General features: G+C 42.2%; 1 protein-coding gene across 1 annotated transcript in view; it reads right to left on the bottom strand.

Moving 5' to 3' along the window:
• Window positions 1-20,631, bottom strand: part of KLHL7 (kelch like family member 7) — a 52,753-nt gene extending 32,122 nt beyond the window's left edge. The window contains exons 1-4 of the mRNA XM_049781441.1: window positions 20,479-20,631; window positions 3,795-3,897; window positions 2,238-2,331; window positions 1,726-1,850 (exon numbers count right to left, since the gene is read on the bottom strand). Coding sequence (XP_049637398.1) covers window positions 1,726-1,850; window positions 2,238-2,331; window positions 3,795-3,897; window positions 20,479-20,598 — 442 coding nt within the window. The 5' untranslated portion in view covers window positions 20,599-20,631. The remainder of the gene's footprint in view (window positions 1-1,725; window positions 1,851-2,237; window positions 2,332-3,794; window positions 3,898-20,478) is intronic.
• Window positions 20,632-22,941: the final 2,310 nt, after the last annotated feature.

Genomic DNA, 22,941 nt, shown 5'->3' with positions numbered 1-22,941 from the left:
TTACTAACACACAGATATTTTCTGTGGACCCTCAACTATCTTTAAAAAATTCCACCAGTGGCAGATAGTACAGTGAGTAGGGCTCTTGCCTTTCATGTGGCTGACCCAGATTCAAACCCAGCATTCTATATGGTCCCCTGAGCACCACCAGGAGTAATTCCTGAGTACAGAGCCAGGAGTAAATATAGAGCACTATGGGATGTAACCAAAAAAATGAAACAAAAGTCCATCAGTATATTCCCCAGCAGACCTGTTTCCTCTACTGCGCCATCTGGCCAGTTCTTTTTCTGGATATGAGGCCATCTCACTCCCGCCACCTTCCTTTCCTCCTTGCTTCCTTCCCACCTGCACTCCAAGGCCTTTTCTCATTTGTCATATGGGGGATGGAGATGCCAGATACAGTAACAGTATAGTAGGAGGGGAGCCTGGTGAAATAGGACATCATGTAAAGATGTAAAGATGCAAGACCATAAGTCTTGCAAGACTTATTAAGCATCTCAGGGAGCCCCTCTGCTCCATCTACTTCTGTCATTCTTGTCATCAGCATCCCACCACTAGGGTTCTGCTGTGGGTTAAAGAAGTTAGAATTTGAGGAAAGAGCGCTATTAGAGTAGGTGGGCGCCTAGTTACACTCAGGGTTCAATTTTTGGTTCCCCATATGATCCCCAAAGTCTTGCCAGGAGTGATCCTTGAGCACAGAAGTCAGAAGTAAATCCTAAACACAGCTGGGTGTGACCCTAAAACAAAAACAATTTAGAACCTGTGAGGCTGCCTGTTTTTTCTGTTCTCTTGAATTCCACATTTCCTCCCTGCTTTACCAGATCTCACTTCTTGATCATCTTCCCCTTAAACTTAAGCAAGAAGAGTAAGAAAATGGAATTTCCAAGATTCAAATGTGCACTCCTATGCTGCTAAGGATCATGTCAGGGTGGAAAGGATACCAAAACTCTAGAACTCTTTCTAGAGTTCTCCACCTTTTTTTCCCTGACATTAAATATGAAACACTTTATTAATAGCTCTAGAGCATGAAGGCAGATCCTTAATGTCTGAAGTTCCAGGATAAAGTTAACTGTATGACATAAAAAAGCGAATGCACGTGACAATGTGGCAGGTGGCATGGTGTGGTTACAGATAAAATAGCTGACTCCTAATCCCAGTTCAATATCTGAGTTTTGTGTTGATATCAAGTAAATTACATAACCTCACTGTCCCTATGTGTGATCAATGGAGCAATCCTAAGGCTTCAATAAAGGTAAACAATCATATCTGTGCTATCATATGCCATCATACTGGAAGCAATCATTGTCTCTTTGTCTAAGATACATGAAGTAAAACCTCACTTTTCCAGAGAGAGAGAGAGAGAGAGAGAGAGATTGTGAAAGAGAGAGATTGAGAGGGAAAGTGTGTGTGTGTGTGTGTGTGTGTGTGTGTGTGTGTGTGTGTGTATGTGTGTGTGTGTGTGGTAGCTAAAACAGATCTCGAGGCCTCCCTCATGCAAGGCAAGCTGAGCCCCATTCTAGGCTGCAATTCTTGCTATTAAAATCAGTTTATATCTTGTAGATTTTTGCCACTAATTGAACAGACTAACTGCCCAGAACAATAAGCTTATCTTTAAAGCACATCTTGACATGTATGACTACAAAATGTTCTAGAGGACAATATTTCTAAATGAGGATCTGTGTAACCACACCTCTTTTAGTCAACAGTAGAGAACTGAGTTCTTACCAAGACAATTAGAAGCATCAACTTGCTCTTTCAAAAAATCAACACACATTTTCTTTACGGGTTCAATCTGGTACTGGTTTGCCGCATCTAACAGAGACTGAACGTTGTTGCTATTCACAGAAATTCTGGGTGGGTGGGGGAGAAATTTTGTAAAGAATATTATTTTTCTAGTAAGTGATGGTACTACATAATGTATCTTTCTAGCTTCTAATGTTAAATTTTTAAAAAAATCAAAAATTTCAATCCTTGATCTGTATAGCATAGAATCCTCAAATTCTTTCAATTTGTAGTTTTTCTCTCGCAAGAACTTGCATGGCAATACTTTGGTAGAATCCAACCTTACTCTGCCCAAAATAAAAATTACCCTTTTTTATTCTAGTTTGGAGCCACACCCAGCAGTGAACTCAATATATGAATTCTTCCAACTTAGAGGCTCAGGAACCTACTGCCTGCAAAGTATGGTCTACAGCTTCCTGAAACTTCTCTTTAGTCCAAAATCATCCTTACATTACCTAGCAGTATAGGCAAATTCCACAAGTTGCTCAATAATGTCCGGTTCTGCATCTTTAAGTTCTACTTCAAAAGACTTTGATTCGAGCATGTTGGCTAAAATGAAGAGAAGAAACAAACAGCATGAGAAATAAGAACATTTGACAATGTTAAATATGAAGAATAATAGATTTCTATGGAAGAAAATACCTAAGGAAGTCCAACAATATGCAATTAGTGATATTAAATTATAAATGCAAATTAGCTTTCCATAGTAGATGTCTCTTAAGTGTAAGAAATAACTGAATTCCTTTTAGCGCACTTAAAAATTAAAAAAAAAAAAGAGAGCTTGCAGAGGTATCAATATTCACTGAAACTCTAGTGTATCAAAGAGAAAAGGCAAAACCAATGTCAAAACTGGTCATGTTCATAAAACAATGTCAAGTTCTCAACTCCAAATCTAAGTTTCTTTACAGTATGACTCCTATTTTCAGTCTTATTCTATTTAATCTGCTACATAAAATGTCTAAAGACTCATGTGTTTCCTTTGCCATTTTTATCTGAGATTACGGAAAACAACAACCTGGGGCTGTAAGAGGGACAGATTCGGGGCCGGAGAGATAGCATGGAGGTAAGGCGTTTGCCTTTCATGCAGGAGGTCATCGGTTCGAATCCCGGCGCCCCATATGGTCCCCTGTGCCTGCCAGGAGCAATTTCTGAGCCTGGAGCCAGGAATAACCCCTGAGCACTGCCAGGTGTGACCCAAAAACCAAAAAAAAAAAAAAAGAGGGACAGATTCCCTGGCATCCCATCTGGTCTTCCAGTCTGCCAGGGGCAATTTCTGAGGCAGAGTAGGAAGTGGCCCCTAAGCATCGCTGGGTGTGGCCCAAGGACCAATCAATCAATAAAGTTAAAAAAAAAAAAAAGCGCCTGAGTGATAGTGTGCAGCTAGTTGGGTGCTTGCCTTGCACACACCCAACCTTGATTTGATCACAGGCATCCCATATGATCCCCAAAGCACACTAGGAGTAGTTCCTGAGTGCAGAGCCAAGAGAAACTCCTGAGCATCATGAAAAAAATTGGCTAAAAAAGTTTTAAAAAGACAAAAAAAATAGAGGCTGGAGCAGTGGCACAAGTGGTAGAGCATTTGCCTTATACTCGGCTAACTTAGGACAGACCACAGTTCGATCTCCTGGTGTCCCATATGGCCCCTCCCCAAAGCCAGGAGCAAAAAAAACAAGCAAAAAAGAACAGAAAAATAGCAGCAAAAATAATCCAGAGGCTGTATTAGACCTTGAGGGCTAATGAGAGGTCATCTGTCCTAGGATCAATCATCACCTTTGCTGCTTTCAGTGAAAGTGGCTTATTTTTATTCTCCTGGGTGGGAGGATGCCACCCTTTTTGTTTCTTGGGCTACACCCAGCTGTGCCCAGGGTTCAGTTCTGGGGGGGAGAGGGGAGTTGGGGAACCATCTGGAGTGCTAGGGACTGAGTCTAGGCTGGATGCATGCAAAGCAAATGATCTACCCACTGTACTATCTCTGTGGCCAAAAAATGCTGTGTTTTATTTCTACTACTTACTTGTGAACATTAAGTTAAAGAAATGACTGGCAGCGGCGAGGACAACACGGTGAGCAGGTATTTTTCTCTCCTGAACCATAAGGATCACATCACACAGTGTTTTCTAAGCAAGGAAGAAACAAACAACATTATAAAAGGTTCACCAGGCCTACCTTCGTAGACAAATGGTTACTTGTCAAAATGTTTTCCTCAGTTTCTAGTACAAGATTTATTCATTACATATCTAATATATACTATCAGAACTTTTTTTTTTTTTTTTTTTTTTTTTTTTTTTTTTTTTTTTTTTTGGTTTTTGGTTTTTGGGCCACACCCTGTGACGCTCAGGGGTTACTCCTGGCTATGCGCTAGGAAGTTGCTCCTGGCTTCTTGGGGGACCATATGGGACGCCGGGGGATCGAACCGAGGTCCGTCCTAGGCTAGCGCAGGCAAGGCAGGCACCTTACCTCCAGCGCCACCGCCCGGCCCCTATCAGAACTTTTTTATGATAGTTATCACCTCGTCAGGGAGACCTAGGGAGTTGCTTTTATGAGTCAAAATCTGGAACTAAACTTCACAATAGTTGGGGAAGAGGAGAAGAAACGGGAGTTGGAGAGACAATACAAGGAATGGAGCATTGCATAGCACATGATGGTTAGTTCCCAACACTGAGTATGGTCCCTTCAGTACTGCCAGGGATGATCTTAAGCACAGAGCCAGGTATGCTCACCCAACAAAACAACCAAAAAATTAAAGAAACCATGTAAACAAGAAAGATCAAGAGTCTAACATTCTTTAGAGAGGCCACTTTTCTTTTTTAGTGCCACAACTCTTAGGCATTTTCTCAGAGTAAGCTTTTATGAGGCATTAGAATTATTCTTGATAGAATGGAGAAACTATTCACGCAGTACCCATCACATAAAAGGCTAATATTTAAGATACCGTATTTGCCGGCGTAAAAGACGACCCCCTAATTTTGCAGTTAAAACATAGGTTTAGGCCTATATTTGCTGTATCAGACAGAATGTTCCTATGCTGCAACTGTATGTACCACAGTGAGCCAATCATAACAAGCAAAGGTTCAAAGGTTCTACTGTCATAGACTTCCTCTCTGACTCTGGCCAATCTGAGCAGGCTTTTGACAGTGTCCATTCGGATCCAGAACATTGTCTAATTTGCATGCATGAAAAGCCTGCTTGCATTGGCTGAGTTAGAGAGGCGGTCCAAGCAGCCGTGCAGTGATTGGTTCCTTATCATAGGCACCTTTTCTGGCAATTCCTGGTCGCGTCAGTTAATCTCCCCCACTACATGAACCAAACAACACCCCATCCTCGGACCCTAGCACTGAACCACCAACACAGTCAGCTGGGTTTTGCCAGAAGTGGTCCCCAGATCTCCTGAGTACTGTTTGGGAGTCCCCAAGAAAGAGATTTGGAAACTCTGCAGCCTGATTTTTTTGTTTGTTTATTTCGTTTAGCGGCATATTGAAACATTTTTCAGGATATACTTGGCGTATAAGACGACCCCTGATTTTCGGTTGACTTTTTTTTGTTTCAAAAGTCGTCTTATACGCCGGAAAATACGGTATACATGGTACTGATAGAACTTAACAAGAAAAAAATCTAACCCCATCAAAAAATGAGGAGAATAAACAAACAGACAATTCCGCAAAGAAGAGATGCAAATCAAAACAACAATGAGGTACCATCTACCATCAAAGAGACTGTCACACATCCAAAGAACAAGAACAATCAGTGCTGGTGGGGTTGAGGGGAAAAAAGGAACTCTCATTCACTGCTGGTGGGAATGTCATCTAGTCCAGCCTTTATGGAAAACAATATGGAGATTCCTCAAGAAACTGGAAATTGAGCTCCCATATGATCCAGGTAGAGTACCCCTAGGAATATATCCTAGGAACACAAAAACACATCATAAAAATACCTTCTGCACACCTACATTCACTGCAGTGCTATTTATAATAGCCAGAATCTGGAAACAACCCAGATGCCTGCCAACAGATGAGAGGCTAAAGAAACTGTGGAATATTTGCACAATGGAATACTTACTATGCAGCCATCAGAAATAAAAATGAAGTCATGAAATTTTCCTATACATGGATGACATGGAAACTATTATGCTGAGTGAAATAAGTCAGAAGGAGAGAGATAGTCACAGAATAGTCTCTCATCTATGGGTTTTAAGAAAAATAAGACTTTTTTATTTTTGAGTCACACCCAGTGATGCTCGGGGTTACTCCTGGCTATGCGCTAAGAAATTGTTCCTGGGGGCTGAAGAGATAGCATGGAGGTAAGGCATTTGCCTTTCATGCAGGAGGTCTTCGGTTCGAATCCCAGCGTCCCATATGGTCCCCCCCTGTGCCTGCCAAGAGCAATTTCTGAGCATGGAGCCAGGAGTAACCCCTGAGCATGGGTGTGACCCAAAAACCACAAAAAAAAAAAAGAAAAAAGAAAAAGAAAAGAAATTGTTCCTGGCTTAAAGGCCCATAAGGGAAGCTGGGGATAGAACCGTGGTCCATCCTGGGTCAGCTGCGTGCAAGGCAAACGCCCTACAGCTGCGCCATTGCTCCACACCAACCCATAACTTTGAAACAGCATCTGTGTTTAAAAATTATCCTTGGGTCCGGAGTGATAGCATAGTGGCAGGGTGTTTGTCTTGCACACAATTGCCCAGGAAGGACCTGGGTTCGATTCCCGGCATCCCATATGGCCCCCTGAGTATGCCAGGAGTAACCCCTGAGCAACATCTGATGTGACATCCCCCCAAATTAAAAATTATCTATCCTTGATAAAATAAACTTAACCTTCATAGATCTGACCTCAGATGAAAACAATTCAGAATAGTCAGAGTGGATGGTGTGAATGTCCACTTAGTGATCTCTTTTTAAGTAACACTTCTTCCACATATATTTGCTATAGGAACTGGATAGAAGCTAGTCTCAAATAGTGATTTCTGATTAAAATAAAAATGAGGTCACTCTAGGTTGAAAGATGTAAATTTAAATACTGATTGAAATGAAATCAGGTTAGTCTCAGAAAATGTAGTGTCTACATTTCCTTGCAGCAGCAGCAGCAGCGGTACCAAGAATCAAACTCCTTCTGGGGGAATCTCTAATACTGCTCTGGCACCAACTTGCACCAGGGTAGGTTCATATGACATCCTATCAACCAGGATACATCAACAATGTAATCTAAGGGAAGGCTGTTCTACCTCATCACTTAACAGTGAGATGAAATCAGAAAACACTCCGTCCTTTGATCTGTGCAAAAGCCAAGATCACTAATTACAGAAGACTGACCACAAGAACCATGACTGAGCAGAACTTCTGGAACCATAACGCAAGTCTCTATCCTAGACTTCATCCTAGGATCTGTGCAAAATCCAAGATCTCTAATTACAGAGGACTGACTTTGACCACCAAAACTGAACAGAATGTTTCCTGGCAGCATATAAAAAGACCTTGGGGTTTAACAATGAACATATTCAGAGCCTGTAGTTGGTCTCATGACAGTATGCTCAGGGGGAAGATACCCTGAATTTCTTAGGCCAAGGGAACTTCCTTTCTAATATCCCCAATACTTACTATGACTATGCAAAAAAACAAACCAACAAACAAACAAACAAAAAAAAAAAAACACAAAAAACTGCCACATCAGCTCCCCACTTTTTTCTTCTTTTTCTCTTCTCTTAAATTTTTATTTATAGCTTCTTGGGGCCTGAGCAATAAATAGCACAGCGGTAGGGCGTTTGCCTTTAATACGGCTTATTCAGGACACACCTCGGTTCGATCCCTGGCGTCCCATAAGGTCCCCCAAGCCAGGAGCGATATCTGAGTGCATAGCCAAGAGTAACCCCTGAGCATCACTGGGTATGGCCCAAACAAACAAACAAAATCCTATTTATAGCTTCTAGCTATATTTATAGCTCCACCCACTTTCTTTTTTTTAACATAACCTTAGGAGATTCACAGAGAAGATGAATCATCTTGTTATGCCTCATATTTATTTATTTATATTTTATTTAAACATCATGATTACAAATATGATTATAGTTGTATGATTACAGTCATGTAAAGAACATCCCCCTTCACCAGTGCAACATTCCCACCACCAATTTCCCAGATCTCCCTCCTCCCCCACCCCACCCACACCTGTACTCGACAGGCTTTCTACTTCCATCATTCATTCACATTGTTATGATAGTTTTCAGTGTAGTTATTTCTCTAACTGCACTCATCACTCTATGTGGTGAGCTTCATGTCATGAAACCATGGCCCATGGTTTTTGGGTCGCATCTGGCAGCACTCAGGAGTTCCTCCTGGCTCCACGCTCAGAAATTGCTCCTGGCAAGCTCGGGGGACCATCTGGGATGCCAGGATTTGAACCACCTTCCTTCTGCATGCAAGGCAAATACCTTACCTCCATGCTATCTCTCCCACCCCATCTGCCTCATATTTCTATGTCTTCCAACAAATTGATAAAAAAAAAAAATCAGTGAATGGTACCCAAAGTCAGTGACAATAGAGACCCAAACTATAACAAGCTATACACAAAAGGGACCTGTTATACTAGCAGCAGTCCAGGGGGCTAAGGGTGGAGAATTGGGATGTATGCTGGGAATGAACAGAGGGAAGTCAACACTGGTGGTGGGAATTGCCCTAATTCACCGCCACAATGTGCCTTAAATATAACTGTGAAAGACTTATAATTCTCATTGGTCTCAATAAAAATTATTTTAAAAAAGTAAAAAGAAAATGTAGTGCCTATAATATGGGATATTCTCTCTTAGAGACTGGCAATAAATCAAATAATATATTAAAAGTGATACAAATAAAATCATTCAGCAGTGTTGCCAACAAGTTGGTGGTAGCTTCAAGGACACAACACTTTGCAACTTTGTTTTACTAAAATTGAAAATAGTTTCTCAAAGATAAGTCACTGGTATTTCCTTCACATTGTTATGCAGTGCGCAGGAGGAAGGAAATGGATTCCAGTGAACTAAGAGATCAATAAAGCTTCATTTGTGTAGCTTATACGAATTAAAATAAAAAGAACTATGGAATATTGCTTGAGAATCATGTACATAAAATCACCATTATCCTAAAAGTATATTAAAATTGGGGGAGGGACTCTCTTTGAATTTGGGGAGGGTTCAAGTGCTTTTACCACATACCACATTAAAAAAACACCAAGCTAACTATTTAGCTACATCTAAGATAAACTGATCAAACTGTTTAAGAGAAAGAGGGAAGCAAGGGGGAAGGGAAAAGGGACCAGGGATGTGACTAAGTGGTAAAGCTTATGCCTTGCTCCAGAAGACTCAGATTTGATGCCTGATACTGCCAAAGGGGGTATGTGAGATAGGGAAGTAGAGGTGGAAGAAGGGAAAGAAAGATAAGAGAAAAAAAAAGACCGACAGAAGTTTAAGCAAATCAGATCAGCATCCGCACAGGGGCTAGAGGATGGCTATTGACAGAAAATTCCAGAAAATGTAATTGTGCTGTAAGCAACAAAACTATTCCAAGGTACATTCAGCAAAAGGGGTGTTAATGAAGATACTATAGCCACTGAAGACAGTCAGAGAAATTAGAAATTTTGAGATGGCAACTGAGTCTAAGAATAATTTTCATCTGGAAATTTTACAAGGTGATGGTGGTAAGGGAAAGGAGTATCGTCCCCTCCATCCCGGGCCAGTTACAAAGTTGTTTACAACTGAATTCCAGTCATACAATGTTCCAACATTCACTAGTGCACTAGCATACACTTACCTCCTGCCCCCTTCCAGTCTGTCTGTCTGTCTGTCTGTCTGTCTGTGCCTTGCTTTCTCTCCTTCTCTCCCCACTCCCTTTTAGGTACAGGTGGTTTGCAGTATTGTTACTGAATCATGCTGTATAATGTCCATTGCTTTACCTCCTTTCAGCACTCAGTACTTGTCTTCCAATTATCACAGTCATAGCAGTCCTTTTTCTGCCCTAACTACATTCCTCTCCCCTTTATGACAAGTTTCCTACCATAGGGTCTTCCTGGCCCTCAGAAATCTTTTGTATCCAGAAAAAAGTCCAAAGATGTGGGTAAAGAGAACATGAGAGCTACAAAATCCTAGGTGGAAAAAATTTAAAACTACCTTTGGACAATACAATGGTTGCTGGGTAAATTTTAAGAAACAATCCTCATGATTTCTTTACACTCCTTGTTTTATCTTTGTATTTATTATTTTTTAGTTTTAGAATCATTAGTGTCTTAAGAGAGCATAAGATTGTATGAATTAGAAACTAGAGTGATAGCAGAGCGGTAGGGTGTTTGCCTTGTATGTGTCTGACAGGGACTGATCCAGGTTCGATCCACAGCATCCCATATGGTCCCAGAGCTTGTCAGAAGTGATTTCTGAGTGCAGAGACAGGAGTAACCCCTGAGCGCTGCCGGGTGTGGCCCAAAAAAACAAAACAAAACAAAAACTAACTATATGAATTAGGCTAAAGTTTCACTGAGATCATTTTCAGTAGTGTTTAATCTTTCACGTTTACTATGAGGATTTGTGTTTAATCTTCTGTATCTTTGTGGAAGAGCCATGCTGTATCCTAGCAATTCTAGCAATACTTGGTCCAAATGTGAAATCATGACAGTGCTTGTCCTGGTGATGCAGTGTTAAACAACAAGGGCTATACCCAGCACTGTTCGGACTCATGTGGAGCCATGGATCAACTCAAGGTGTCCACATGCAAGGCAGAACTCTATCCTGTATCACTCCAGCGCCATATCATCTTTTTTCAATGCTATTTGATATGCATCCTTGCTGTCGTCTTTTTTCTTTTTTAACTGTTAGTTACTATCTTGGTCATATTTTCTTTTCAAATTTTTCTTCCATGATGACCCTGGTTTGATCCCGGGCAATGCATATGGTTTCTAGAGCACTACCAGGAGCCCAGAGTAAGTCCTGAGTACTGCTGAGTATGACACAAACAACAAAATAGAAACAAAATTTATTTTCTGAGACTGAATGCCATATGTAAATTAACAGGAAAAAACCATACTTAATAGTGAATTAAGCAGAGGCATTCACACTCAGATGTTTCAATAGCTTGAAATTAGATAGACATGTCCTTATCACCATATTATTCAACATCATTCTGGAAATGTAGACGAATCAGTAACCTAGAAAAGGTAGATCAACACTGTAGAATTAATGTAAAATAGTTTAATAAAATAATATAAATAAAAAAAAAAACCAATGAGCTAACTATCTGTGAGTTGTTGACTACAAAGAAATACAAACAAGAGAAAAATATCCAAAACCAAATAGTAAAGATACTGTTTCATAAATGTGTTGAGAAGGTAGAATAGGGGTATAGACAATTTTGTATGACACTGAACAGGGACTACACTTCAATTCCTATTTTTTCAAAACCAAAGAATGTTACCATAAGAATAAACTCTAACATAAAGTGAAACAGTATTGGCTCATCTGTTTTAACAAGTATATCAAACTAACTAGAGTTGGGTGGCAGAATTAAATCATTGAAAAGATTATGGGAAATGGAGTCCTCATTAAATGGGGGTGAACCATCCTCTGGGATAATAATACTCGGGGGGAAAAAACAACAAAGCTATTAGAAAATCCAAAGGCTGAGGCCAGAGAGATACATGGAGGTAAGGCATTTGCCTTGCATGCAGAAGGGTGGTGATTTGAATCCCGGCATCCGGTATGGTCCCCCTGAGCCTGCCAGAAGCGATTTCTGAGCATAGAACCAGGAGTAATCCTTGAGCGCTGCCGGGTGTGACCCAAAAATGAAACCAAACAAACAAACAAAAAAAAAAATAATAAGAAGAAGAAAAGAAAAGAAAAGAAAAGAAAAGAAAAGAAAAGAAAAGAAAAGAAAAGAAAAGAAAAGAAAAGAAAAGAAAAGAAAAGAAAAGAAAAAAAAAGAAAAGAAAAGAAGGGCCGGGCGGTGGCGCTAAAGGTAAGGTGCCTGCCTTGCCTGAGCTAGCCTTGGACGGACCGCGGTTCGATCCCCCGGTGTCCCATATGGTCCCCCAAGCCAGGAGCAACTTCTGAGCACATAGCCAGGAGTAACCCCTGAGCGTTACCGGGTGTGGCCCAAAAACAAAAAAAAAAAAAAAAAAGAAAAGAAAAGAAAAGAAAATCCGCTAAGGGAAAATAAAAAGGCCTGGGATCAGAGAGATATGGTCCCTTAAGCATCACCAGGAGTGTCCCCTGAGCAACACTAGATCTGGGCCCCAAACCCTCTCCACCTCTCAAAAAAATGGTTTTTTAAAAAGGGTTAGCTAGAAATTATTCAGAAAAGCAAGAGATGGAAGGAAAAACTGAATTTAAATTTCCTTCCTTACAGAAACATGTAACAAATTAGGCCAAACAGCTTTGAAAGGGAAAGGAGACACACTTTAACTGCTCTTTAAAAGATGGGAGAGGGGCTGGAGAAATAGTACAGCTAGTAGGGTGCTTGCCTTGCACATGGCAGACCAAAGCATAAGCACCCCTTATGGTTCCCAGACACTGCCAGGAGTGATTCCCAAACAGAGTCAGGAGTGAGACCCGAGCACTGCCAGGTGTGAGCCAAAAACCAAAACAATCTTTGGTGTAGACCGAAGAGATAAATGAAGGAAGAGCTCAGATCTTTCAAAAAGAGGCTTGGATCTATAAAATCTTTAGATGTATCTTTAAAGCTCAAGCTAAGGAAATAAAAGACAGACTGTTACTCAAGATGGGGATGCTCATAATTGGTGAGTACAGTGAATTTCAGATTAATTTGAAAAGGAAGATCAGAAAGAGTATCTTATTTGCAAACTCATTTGAAGAATGGTACATGCTACAATATTTTCCAAAGTGAGTCATACTACTCTGATTGGGGTGACGGGTGAGTACCAGCAATGGGAGGGAGGGGACAGTTATACCCTTGCACGCAATTGGAGGGCAACTTATTTGCTTTAGCTAGATGTTTCAGGGTAGATTGTTTTGTTTTAGGTTTCGTTTTTGTTTTTTTGTTTTTGTTTTATGGGTCCACACCCACTGACGCTCAGGGGTTACTCCTGGCTATGCACTCAGAAATCACTCTTGGCTTAGGGGACCATATGGGATGCAGGGGGGTTGAACCACAGTCCGTCCTATGTTTTTGCAAGGCAAACGCCCTACCACTTGCACCACCATTCTGGCCACAGGTAGTTTATTTTTATTTTTAAAGGAAATTTGTTTGCTTTAGCTAGGATGTTTCAGGGTAGATTGTTTTGTTTTTGGTAGTTTTTTTTAGAGGAAATTTGTTTGCTTTTGGTAGATTTTTCAAGACAAATTCCCTATAGCAAGACAGTGAATATGATTCTTATTTTGCATGTGGCCAACCCTAGTTCAGTGCCTAATATACCACAGTCTCCTAAATGTCACCAGTAGTGATCCCTGAGTACCACTAGGAGTGATCCCTGAGCACAGAGGCAATTATGCATAGAGGATGTGTAACTTATAGGAGGGAAACTATTTTTTGTTTGTTTGTTTTTTGGGTCACACCCAGCAGTGATCAGGGGTGACTCCTGGCTCTACGCACAGAAATTGCTTCTGGCAGGCTCGGGGGACCATATGGGATACCAGGATTCAAACCACTGTCCTTCTGCATGCAAGGCAAATGCCCTACTTCCATGCTATCTCTCCGGCCCCAGGAGGGAAACTTTAGTTTTGAAGAATAAAACATTTCTTCTCATTTCCTTCCTATTCACTCAGAGCACTGAATGAGTTTTATTTTTCTGAAAAGGGAGACAGTAGGTCCCTCTGCTATAGTGAAACAACTAGGAAGCTTGTAAAAATAAGACTGAGAGAACTAGGTTACAGTAAATTAAATCATGTAGCCCAGGCACAGTTCAGGCCTCACTTTGATATTGCGCTTCTTTGCTATGAGAAATACATGATTGAAGATGGAGTGGGTTGGCAGAACCAAAGCGAATCTAAACAATCTCTCAACTTCCACTGTGGCAAGTCTGTAAGATGGGTCCAGAAGCAGTATGTTAGCAAAAGAAACACCTAGATCCAAATTCAAAAAAAAAGAAAAGAAAGGATAGTATTCTGAGCTCAATGACACTGGCTCTGTACTAAATAAATGGAACACAGAGAAAAGTGGGACACTAGAGACACCATCAATTTCATCACAGAGATGAACTAGGGCCAGAGAGATAGCATGGAGGCAGGGCATTTGCTTTGCATGCAGACAGATGGCGGTTCAAATCCCGGTATCCCATATGGCCCCCCAAGCCTACCAGGAGCAATTTCTGAGCATAGAGCCAGGAGGAACCCCTGAGCACTGCTGGGTGTGACCCCCCCACAAAATATATATAGATATATATAGATGAGCTAAAAGAAAGTGTTTACTGCATTTCCAAGACCAATCCTTTTTTTTAAATCTTTATTTAAGCATCTAGATTAAACATGACTATAGTTGGATTTCAGTTATATAAAGAACACCACCCCCTTTACCAGTGCAACATTCCCATCACCAATATGCCCAATCTCCCTCCCATCCCCACCTATATACGAGAGACAGGCATTCTACTTCTCTCACTCATTAACATTGTCACCATAGTTATCCAAGACCAATCTTAAAATCAATATTGAAACACCAATTTTAAAAAAGGGCAAGGCAGGCCCGGAGAGATAGCACAGCAGCCTTTGCCTTGCAAGGAGCCGATCCAGGACCAAAGGTGGTTGGTTCGAATCCCGGTGTCCCATATGGTCCCCCGTGCCTGCCAGGAGCTATTTCTGAGCAGACAGCCAGGAGTAACCCCTGAGCACCGCTGGGTGTGGCCCAAAAAAAACAAAAAAAAAGAAAGGGCAAGGCTTTAGAAGCAGAAAGGCCCCTCTGGGAATCCCATGCCTTTAAGGAACCCAAGTAATTTTCTAGCAAAGACAAAAGGAGATGAGGAAAAAAAAAGGCCTTCCAGACATGATCCTTGAACACAGAGACAGGAGTAAGCCCCAAACATCCTTGGGTATGGCCCCCAAAACAAAACAAACACCAAAAAAAAGAAAAAGAAAAAGAAATTTCGGGGCCGGGCGGTGGCGCTAGAGGTAAGGTGCCTGTCTTGCCTGCCCTAGCCTTGGACGGACTGTGGTTCGATCCCCGGTGTCCCATATGGTCCCCCAAGCCAGGAGCAACTTCTGAGCACATAGCCAGGAGTAACCCCTGAGTGTTACCGGGTGTGGCCCAAAAACAAAAAAAAAAAAAAAAGAGAAAAAAAAGAAATTTCATTATAAACTCAAGATAATCTCAAAAATAAATTACAGACAATGCCAACCAGCAACCTTTGTATTCTCTGTTGGTGGTGGTGGTGCTAAGGATTGGTCTAGCAGTGCTTGGGGATCACCTGGTAATGATTATGATTCAAGGTTTCCTGGACACTATGTCAGATGCTCCCCCTTCCACTGCCCCCCCCCCCAGGGCCTTCTACTCCAAACAAAGTTAATATTCTTCAACTTCAGTTTAAACATTTGCCTTCATTTAGGAAAGCGAGCTCATCCACTCTTCAGAGAAGACAAAAGCCTCTGGGCTGAATCGCCCTCAGTCTCCAGACTCACAATACACTTCTACACCCCTTACTTACCCATCTTCCTCCCAACTCTTTACCCTTCCTTCTTAGGCAAGTTGCCTCCAATATACAATGAATCCCCTCAAAGGATAGGACATCCTCTATACTGGATCTCCTCTTAGGTATCACCTACCAGTTCCAGATTCTGCCTCACATATACTTGACCTCTCCATCTTAAAATATTCTGATTAGTTTTTAAATATACTGTTACTCCCCTCCCCCAATTTCCTGTTTGCTGACCTTGAGAGGCAAAAGGGGGTTCTCTGGACGTGGGGGCAAGAGAGGATAGATTGGGGAAGATAGGGAGGGGGATATTGAGAGAGGATCCAGCAAGAGATCAGAGAGACAGGTTTGAATGCAGGGCTACTTATGGAGCAGTCTTGAAATGTTTAAAAACCTTAGGAGCCACACACAGTGGCTTGAGCCTTAAAGTTGATGTCTCCTGAAACCTGACTGCCTATGGATGATTTCCTCGCCACCACCCTGAAACTGCCGGCTGGAGGGGGTTGCAGGCATGTGGCCTGGGCCGGCGGAGAAAGGCCTCACCCTCCATCCATCTCACCATCATCCACCACCATCCAGGACTCTATAATTAATACGTTATTCAATATACCTCTCCCACCAAAACAAATAAAACCAAATAACTGTCATGACTCCCTCACAGCCATCAGGAAAAAACTGAAAAATGGAATTTCTAGTTATTCATTTAGGCTTCTACGATTTCCATGTTTGTTTCCCTCATAAAATTCTCACTATTGGGGCCAGTGAAATAGTATTGGGTTAAGATGCTTGACTTGCACACCAATGACTTGGTTCAATCTCCAGCATAGAGTCACCCAAGCACCAACAGGGTGACCCCTAGCACAGAACCAGCAGCAAGCTCAGAACATCACCAAATGTTACTCAAAACAAAACAAATTCTCACTATAAGTAGAAAGCCCTTTTTAAATACATGCTGTGATCATTTTTAGTTCTAATCTTATTCTTTTTTTTTTTTTTTTTTTTTTTTTTTGGTTTTTGGGCCACACCCGTTTGACGCTCAGGGGTTACTCCTGGCTATGTGCTCAGAAATCGCCCCTGGCTTGGGGGGACCATATGGGACGCCGGGGGATCGAACCGCGGTCCTTCCTTGGCTAGCGCTTGCAAGGCAGACACCTTACCTCCAGCGCCACCTACCCGGCCCCTAATCTTATTCTTTCTGTGTGTGTGCACGCACATATACATGCCTGCATACTAGGCATTGGTCAAGGTTACTACTGGCTTTACCCTCAGGAATCATTCCTGGTAGTGCTTGGAGAACCATATGAAATACCAGAGATCAAATCAGCCACACGCAAAGCATACACTCTACCTACTCTATCATCCTGGCTCCTAATTTTTCAGCTTTAAATTTTACTATGCTCCAAAAACAGTGTCTTTTCATTTCTCTTCTACTCCTCTGATAATTCCCTTTTTTACTTGAAAAAACAAAACAAAAAACAAACAAAAAAACTCAGGGCCAGAGAGATAGCATGGAGGTAAGGTGTTTGCCTTTCATGCAGAAGGTCGTTGGTTTGAATACGGCATCCCATATGGTCCCCTGAGCCTGCCAGGAGCAATTTCTGAGCCATAGAGCCAGGAGTAACACTGAGCGCTGCCGGGTGTGACCCAAAAACCAGAAAAAAAAAAAAAAAAAAACACATCACATAGTTGACATAACTGATCATAATATTAGTTGTTTCAAGATAAGGGAAAGCAAATTGAAAAAATAGAAAGAAAATGGAATGAAAAACTAAAAATTAAATGTAAGAGTAGAAAAAAGAAACAAGAAAAATTTCAGTAGCAAGTAATTTTATGAAAATTATTATATCTCCAATAAAGTCATTAATACAATAGCAGGTTTAGTAAGCTCTCTTTTTAAAAAAGAGATAAAAATACAATAACAAAGATGTGTTTGTGTGTGTGTGTGTGTGTGTGTGTGTGTGTGTGTGTTTGTGCAACTTAAGCTATGAAGCCTTTTTTCAATCTAGTTTATCCTTACAAAACATGATCAGCCTAAAAGGAAAAAAAAGCGGGGGGAACCTTTCACAGCAGACTTGCCAGCTTTACTTTTGTTTTTCTTTTCTCTTTTTTTAATTTTTTTGGTTTTTCAGATCACACCCGTTTGATGCTCAGGGGTTACTCCTGGCTAAGCGATCAGTAACTGCCCCTGGCTTTGGGGGACCATATGAAATGCAGGGGGATCAAACTGCGGTCCTTCCTTGGCTAGCGCTTGCAAGGCAGACACCTTACTTCTAGCACCACCTCGCTGGCCCTCTTTTCCCTTCTCTTTAAGTGTTCTTTCCCATATCAACTGGGAAAGCTTTCACATGTAGGGGCCAGTGATAGCATGGAGGTAGGGTGTTTGCCTCGCATGCAGAACAGTGGTTCGAATCCCGGCATCCCATATAGTCTCCCGAGCTTGCCAGGAACAATTTCTGAGTGTAGAGCAAGGAGTAACTCTGAGCACTGCCAGGTGTGACCCAAAAACCAAAAACAAACAACAACAAAAAAGCTTTTAAATGTAATCTATTCTCTGGCTGCTGATGTAGGTACATGAGTGTCTGTCTGTGTACACCATACCAATGTCAGTCTAATCTCCACTCGTAATAGATGTAATGTCTACATAGTATGGTGGTGTCCTCTCTAGCATAGATAACCCTTCCTCCTCCCCTTTTTTTTGCTTAACACCTTACAAACCCTTTCGAGCCCTTTTTGTTATTTCTCCACATTTAACTTTTTTTTAACTCTCAGTCCTTAATTCCTCACGAAGCAGAACATTCTCCCCAGTCTAGCCAGATGCCAACCAGCGCCCAATGTGAAAAGATAGATTCCCAGCAGAAGAAACCGACAAGTCTGTTGCTAATGATTTGCCCCTGTTCCTTCACCTCCCTTCACCGTGGACTTTTGCTTGCTAAAGTTCCTGAGAAATTCCCCGCTTGAGGACACTTCCTGATATGGGGCTGGTGGAACCATCTTCCCTAGACTCCACAAAACCATATCACAGGTTGAAGCTGCGCCTGGAACTTACCCCTTCCCTGCCTATTTCAAAAGATTTAAAAAGGACATACAAATTTCCTTTGAATATTTCTTTTAGATACAACCCTTTAATAGGCATAACCGTTATCGAATATCTTTTAATGTCGCGGCAGTTTTCCTCTATCCTCGGGATCCATTCAATACAGAACACTAGGAGACAAATCTCTGTTCAGATTACATGTAAGCAAAAGGCTCTGGAGACTGTTGGTCTTGACACCTCAGCCCCTCACATGCCTTAGTAACTCCCTGTGGCATTGTTCCTTTTTGCATAGGCACATTAAAATGGGAAAAGTTAACATGCAAACAAGTTCTTATCTAATAGAGAAGGGAACACATACTTTTTTATATTGCAGTGGGACCTTACATCCTAAACACTTGGCATAATGACTTGGCTGAGACTTCAGTTGTTGCACATTGACCATTCACCCCTAAACCATGGATACTATGATTTCCTAAACCAGCACCAGGAACATAAATTCTCTACCAAGGAAGGTCCCACTACTGCCATGGCACTGATTTACTCCAAAGACAGGTTTTTGTTTTTGTTGGGTTTTTTTTGGGTTTTTTTTTTTTTTTTTGGTTTTGAGGTCATACCCAGCAGTGCTCAGGGGTTACTCCTGGCTCTACACTCAGAAATCGCTCCTGGCAGGCTCGGGGGACCATATGGGATGCCAGGATTAGAACCACGGTCTTTCTGAATGCAAAGCAAATGCCCTACCTCCATGCTATCTCTCTGGCCCCCAAAGACATTTCTTAAATCTTATATTGCTTGGTGGAAGGGATTAAGGTATGAGGCTCCTTATTTCCTCCCTGACACAAACCTGTGGACCAAAGGGCAGATGAACAGTGATAGCACTGTTCTACCTCCAAAAGGAGGTTGAGGGAAGGCTAGAAAAGGGGTCTTATTCTAGTTTGGTGGAGGGGGATTAGGATGGGAGCCTCCTTGTTCCTGCCTTGACTGAGGCCTCCCCTTTCAAAACTTCTTGCTAGGCTCATTCCCCATATTTATCCAGCCCCTTGACTATCCACATCTTCAAAAAGTAGCACAGGTTTCTATCTGTAATGAACTCACAGATTTACACGGTCTTCATGAAAAAGTTCTCACACCTATAGATTAACACACAAAATGTAACTCCTAATCTTCAATTCTCAGACCATAGGGGATGCCGGGATTCGAACCACGGTCCTGCATGGTTTGGCAGTCACACTTCTATTGAGAGCATCCTCGCACCACCGCCGGCCCGGGATGAACAAAGATGAACAAAGATCCCGAGAGCCAGAGTTTGCGGGGAGAACCGAGAAGACAGCATCTCCACAAAAGCCTTAAATTCCTCTACTGGGGTCCATATTCCCAACAGAGCCCCTCAATCAGGATTTTGCGGTCAAAATTTTTTGACTTTGCAGACTGGGTCTTGCAGTCTACTAATTCGCACATCCTGCTTTTTCTGCAGCCAGAAAACAGAAACGACTCAAAGCGCCTGCACTCTACAAAGAATCCAAAAGCAACCCCGAGACTTGTCTCTTGCTTTCGGGGTTCAGTTGTTTCGGAATCCAACAAGCAGCAGCAGCGACGGCGCCGGGCGTGGAGAAGGCTCTTTTCCTAGCCCGCCTTCCTTTCTTTGGCTCAAGAGCGGGGTAGGGGCTTGCATTCGGGCCACACGCATCCCAGGGAACAAAGAGCTTTTCTTAAAGACGGGGATGCGGGTCGCTGCCTTTCCCTCCCGGGCCCCGCGGAGCGTCTGATGACTGTCCGATCTGAATCGGCACGCGAAGGCCTTGCAGCCGGACGCGGGAAGGTGCTCGATCTAGACGTGCGGGGCGGCGGGAGGCGAGTGTGCCAGTGGGCGTCCGCCTTGCTCTGCAGCTCACCTGGCAGCGGGGCCGACTGGCCGTCGGGCGGGAGGACCAGGCCCAGTGCGGCAGTCGGAAAGCTGCCATCGCCATCGCCGATGGTGTACAGGACGTCTTGTCTCCCACGGGCTCCCCCTGGAGCCGACAGCCCGGGGTCCCGGCGTCCCGGCCCGGCCACCCCCGCCGCCCCCCGGGGCGCTCACCTGTTTCCGCATGCCGTTCATGACGCTCATGAAGCCCGCCAGCAGCTTGGCTTCTTCTCGGGCCGCGAGCTTCTTCTCCGTCTTCTTCTTGCCGCTCTTCTCCACCGCGGACGTCGCCATCCTCCTCCGGCGCTCGCCCCGGCCGACGGACGGACCGACTGCACCACACGGCCCCAGCTCGCTGGGGTTTCCGCCGCCCGAGCCGACTGCGGCGTAACCAAGGAGCCTGCGCGACTCTTGGCGGGCGGGGCCTCGCGGGTGGCGGACCGGAAGTGCGTCACTAGCACGCGACGCGCAGGCGCTTCGGCGTCGTGGGGCGGCGGGCTGAAGACAGGCTCCCAAATTTCGACGTCAGGAAGAGACTTTTCTCCCTTTGGGTAATTAGGCGTATAACACGCTAACATGCTTCCCCGTGAGAGTAATAAACACTATAAATAATAATAATAATAAAGTGTATATAATAGTAAATAATAATATAAATAATATCAAAATTAAAAATATTAACATTAAAATGTTTAATTAAAATAAAATTTTAAGATGAAAATAAATAAATAAAAATATTTTAAAAATTAAAATGAAAAATATTTAAATAAAACATCTAAAATTATTTAAAATAAAATAAATAATATAATATAATTATATATGATATAGCAATTAATAAGAAATTAATAATAAAGCGCAATAAACACTATAAGTACAGGGCTAGTTTTCGCGTAGTAGTCAGCTGGCATTTTGTAAACGCACAATTGTGAGACCAGAGTCTGGCATAAAGACACAGCCTGGATGGAGCAGGAATATCCTTGGCTGGGAAATAAAAAATAAGATCGCTTAAATTAAAGGAAAAAACAGCCAAGCACGGTCAAGGTCGACACCTGAAGGGAACACGCGCGTAAATGACACCGCTTTGTTCTGAGATGTTTTATTTAAACGCTATTTCTGCTTCCATATACCTGCTTTGCTTCAGACAAAAGGGGAATGTGGTCATGTATTCAAAGCCCTGCTTGAGGAAGAGTATATATAACGTATGTGCAAAAGATGTTCTAAGCACTCTGAGTCTCGGGCTTCAGGGTTCTTCTCAGTGCTGAGCTCTAATAAACTTTCTGTACTTATTTCTGCTTCTGGAGAGTTTATCAAGAGATGGTCTAACAATAAATCTAAAATGATGAAAGAATATCACACTACTAGCTAAAGGCTCTTTACACAGCACAAAAGATATACTTGCTGGAGATTATTTTAGCAAGAACACAAAGTCACATCCTCTTCATTTTCTCATAGTCTTGATTCCTATCTCATCTGCATTCCTCCAATGTATGAAACCAAGGGCAGTCATTAGCTCCATTGCTTACACTTGCATATATATGCTACTGGAACATTATATTCAATCAGAGAAAGTTTTTTTTTTTTTTTAACATACTTGATGCTCAGAGCTGTGGCTTAGAGCTAGGGAAGTTGCTCAAGAGCTACTTGGGACCTGGTGGGGCTGGGGATATAATCTGGGCCTCCTACTAATACATTTCATCCTGTCATATCCCTGAATTCTCAATAACAGTATGAGACAGTACAGCTCCATAAGAATAGAAGCCTGGCCACGAACAGGGACATTTTTTTGGTGGTTTTTAGGAACATTTTTTTAAATTTAATTACTTTATTTAAACACCGTGGTTACAAAATTGTTCATAATTGAGTTTCAGTTATAGAAAGAACACCGGTAAAAAAAATAAATAAAAAAAGAAAGTATACCGGTGTCCCCAGTTTCCTCCCACCCCCCACCTATCTATGGGACAGGCATTCCCCCCCTCCCTCTCTCTCTCTCCCTCTTATTCTTTGTCTGTCTCTCACTCTGTCTGTATCTCTCTTTTACCTTTTTGACACTGTTGTTTTCACAGTGGTTAAAGAAGGGCTACCATGAATGTCACTTTATCCCCTTTCAGCACCCAGAGTAATCAGTTCCAACTATCATTGTCATAGTGAGCTCTTCTCTACCTGCACTCGCAAATCTTTGTGGAAAGCTTACCATGAAATAACCTTCACCTCTATTGTTTCTGGATGTTATTAACACCCTGTCTTTTATTTTTATATCCTACAAATGATATTGTTTTATGAATATCCCTCTCTAACTCACATCACTGAACATAATAATCTTCATATCCATCTATATATGAGCAAATCTCATGATTTGAATTTTGCCTAAAAGCTGCATTGTATTCTTTTGTCTTGTTTTGTATTTTTTGGGAGGGCCCAAAACAGGTGGTGCTCAGGGGTTACTCCTTGCTATCTGCTCAGAAATAGCTCCTGGCAGGCACTGGGGACCATATGGGACACCGGTATTTGAACCAACCACCTTTGGTCCTGGATCGGCTGCTTGCAAGGCAAACGCCACTGTGCTATCTCTCTGGGCCCAGAATGACATTTTTAAGGACAGAGATAATGAGCAATGCTGAAGGGGATCAAAGTCTACTTTTC

Source organism: Suncus etruscus, chromosome 10 (assembly GCF_024139225.1).
Source record: "Suncus etruscus isolate mSunEtr1 chromosome 10, mSunEtr1.pri.cur, whole genome shotgun sequence".
NCBI lineage: Eukaryota > Metazoa > Chordata > Mammalia > Eulipotyphla > Soricidae > Suncus > Suncus etruscus.
The sequence above is the reverse complement of the archived record's forward strand: the minus strand, read 5'-3'. Positions and strand labels throughout refer to the sequence as shown.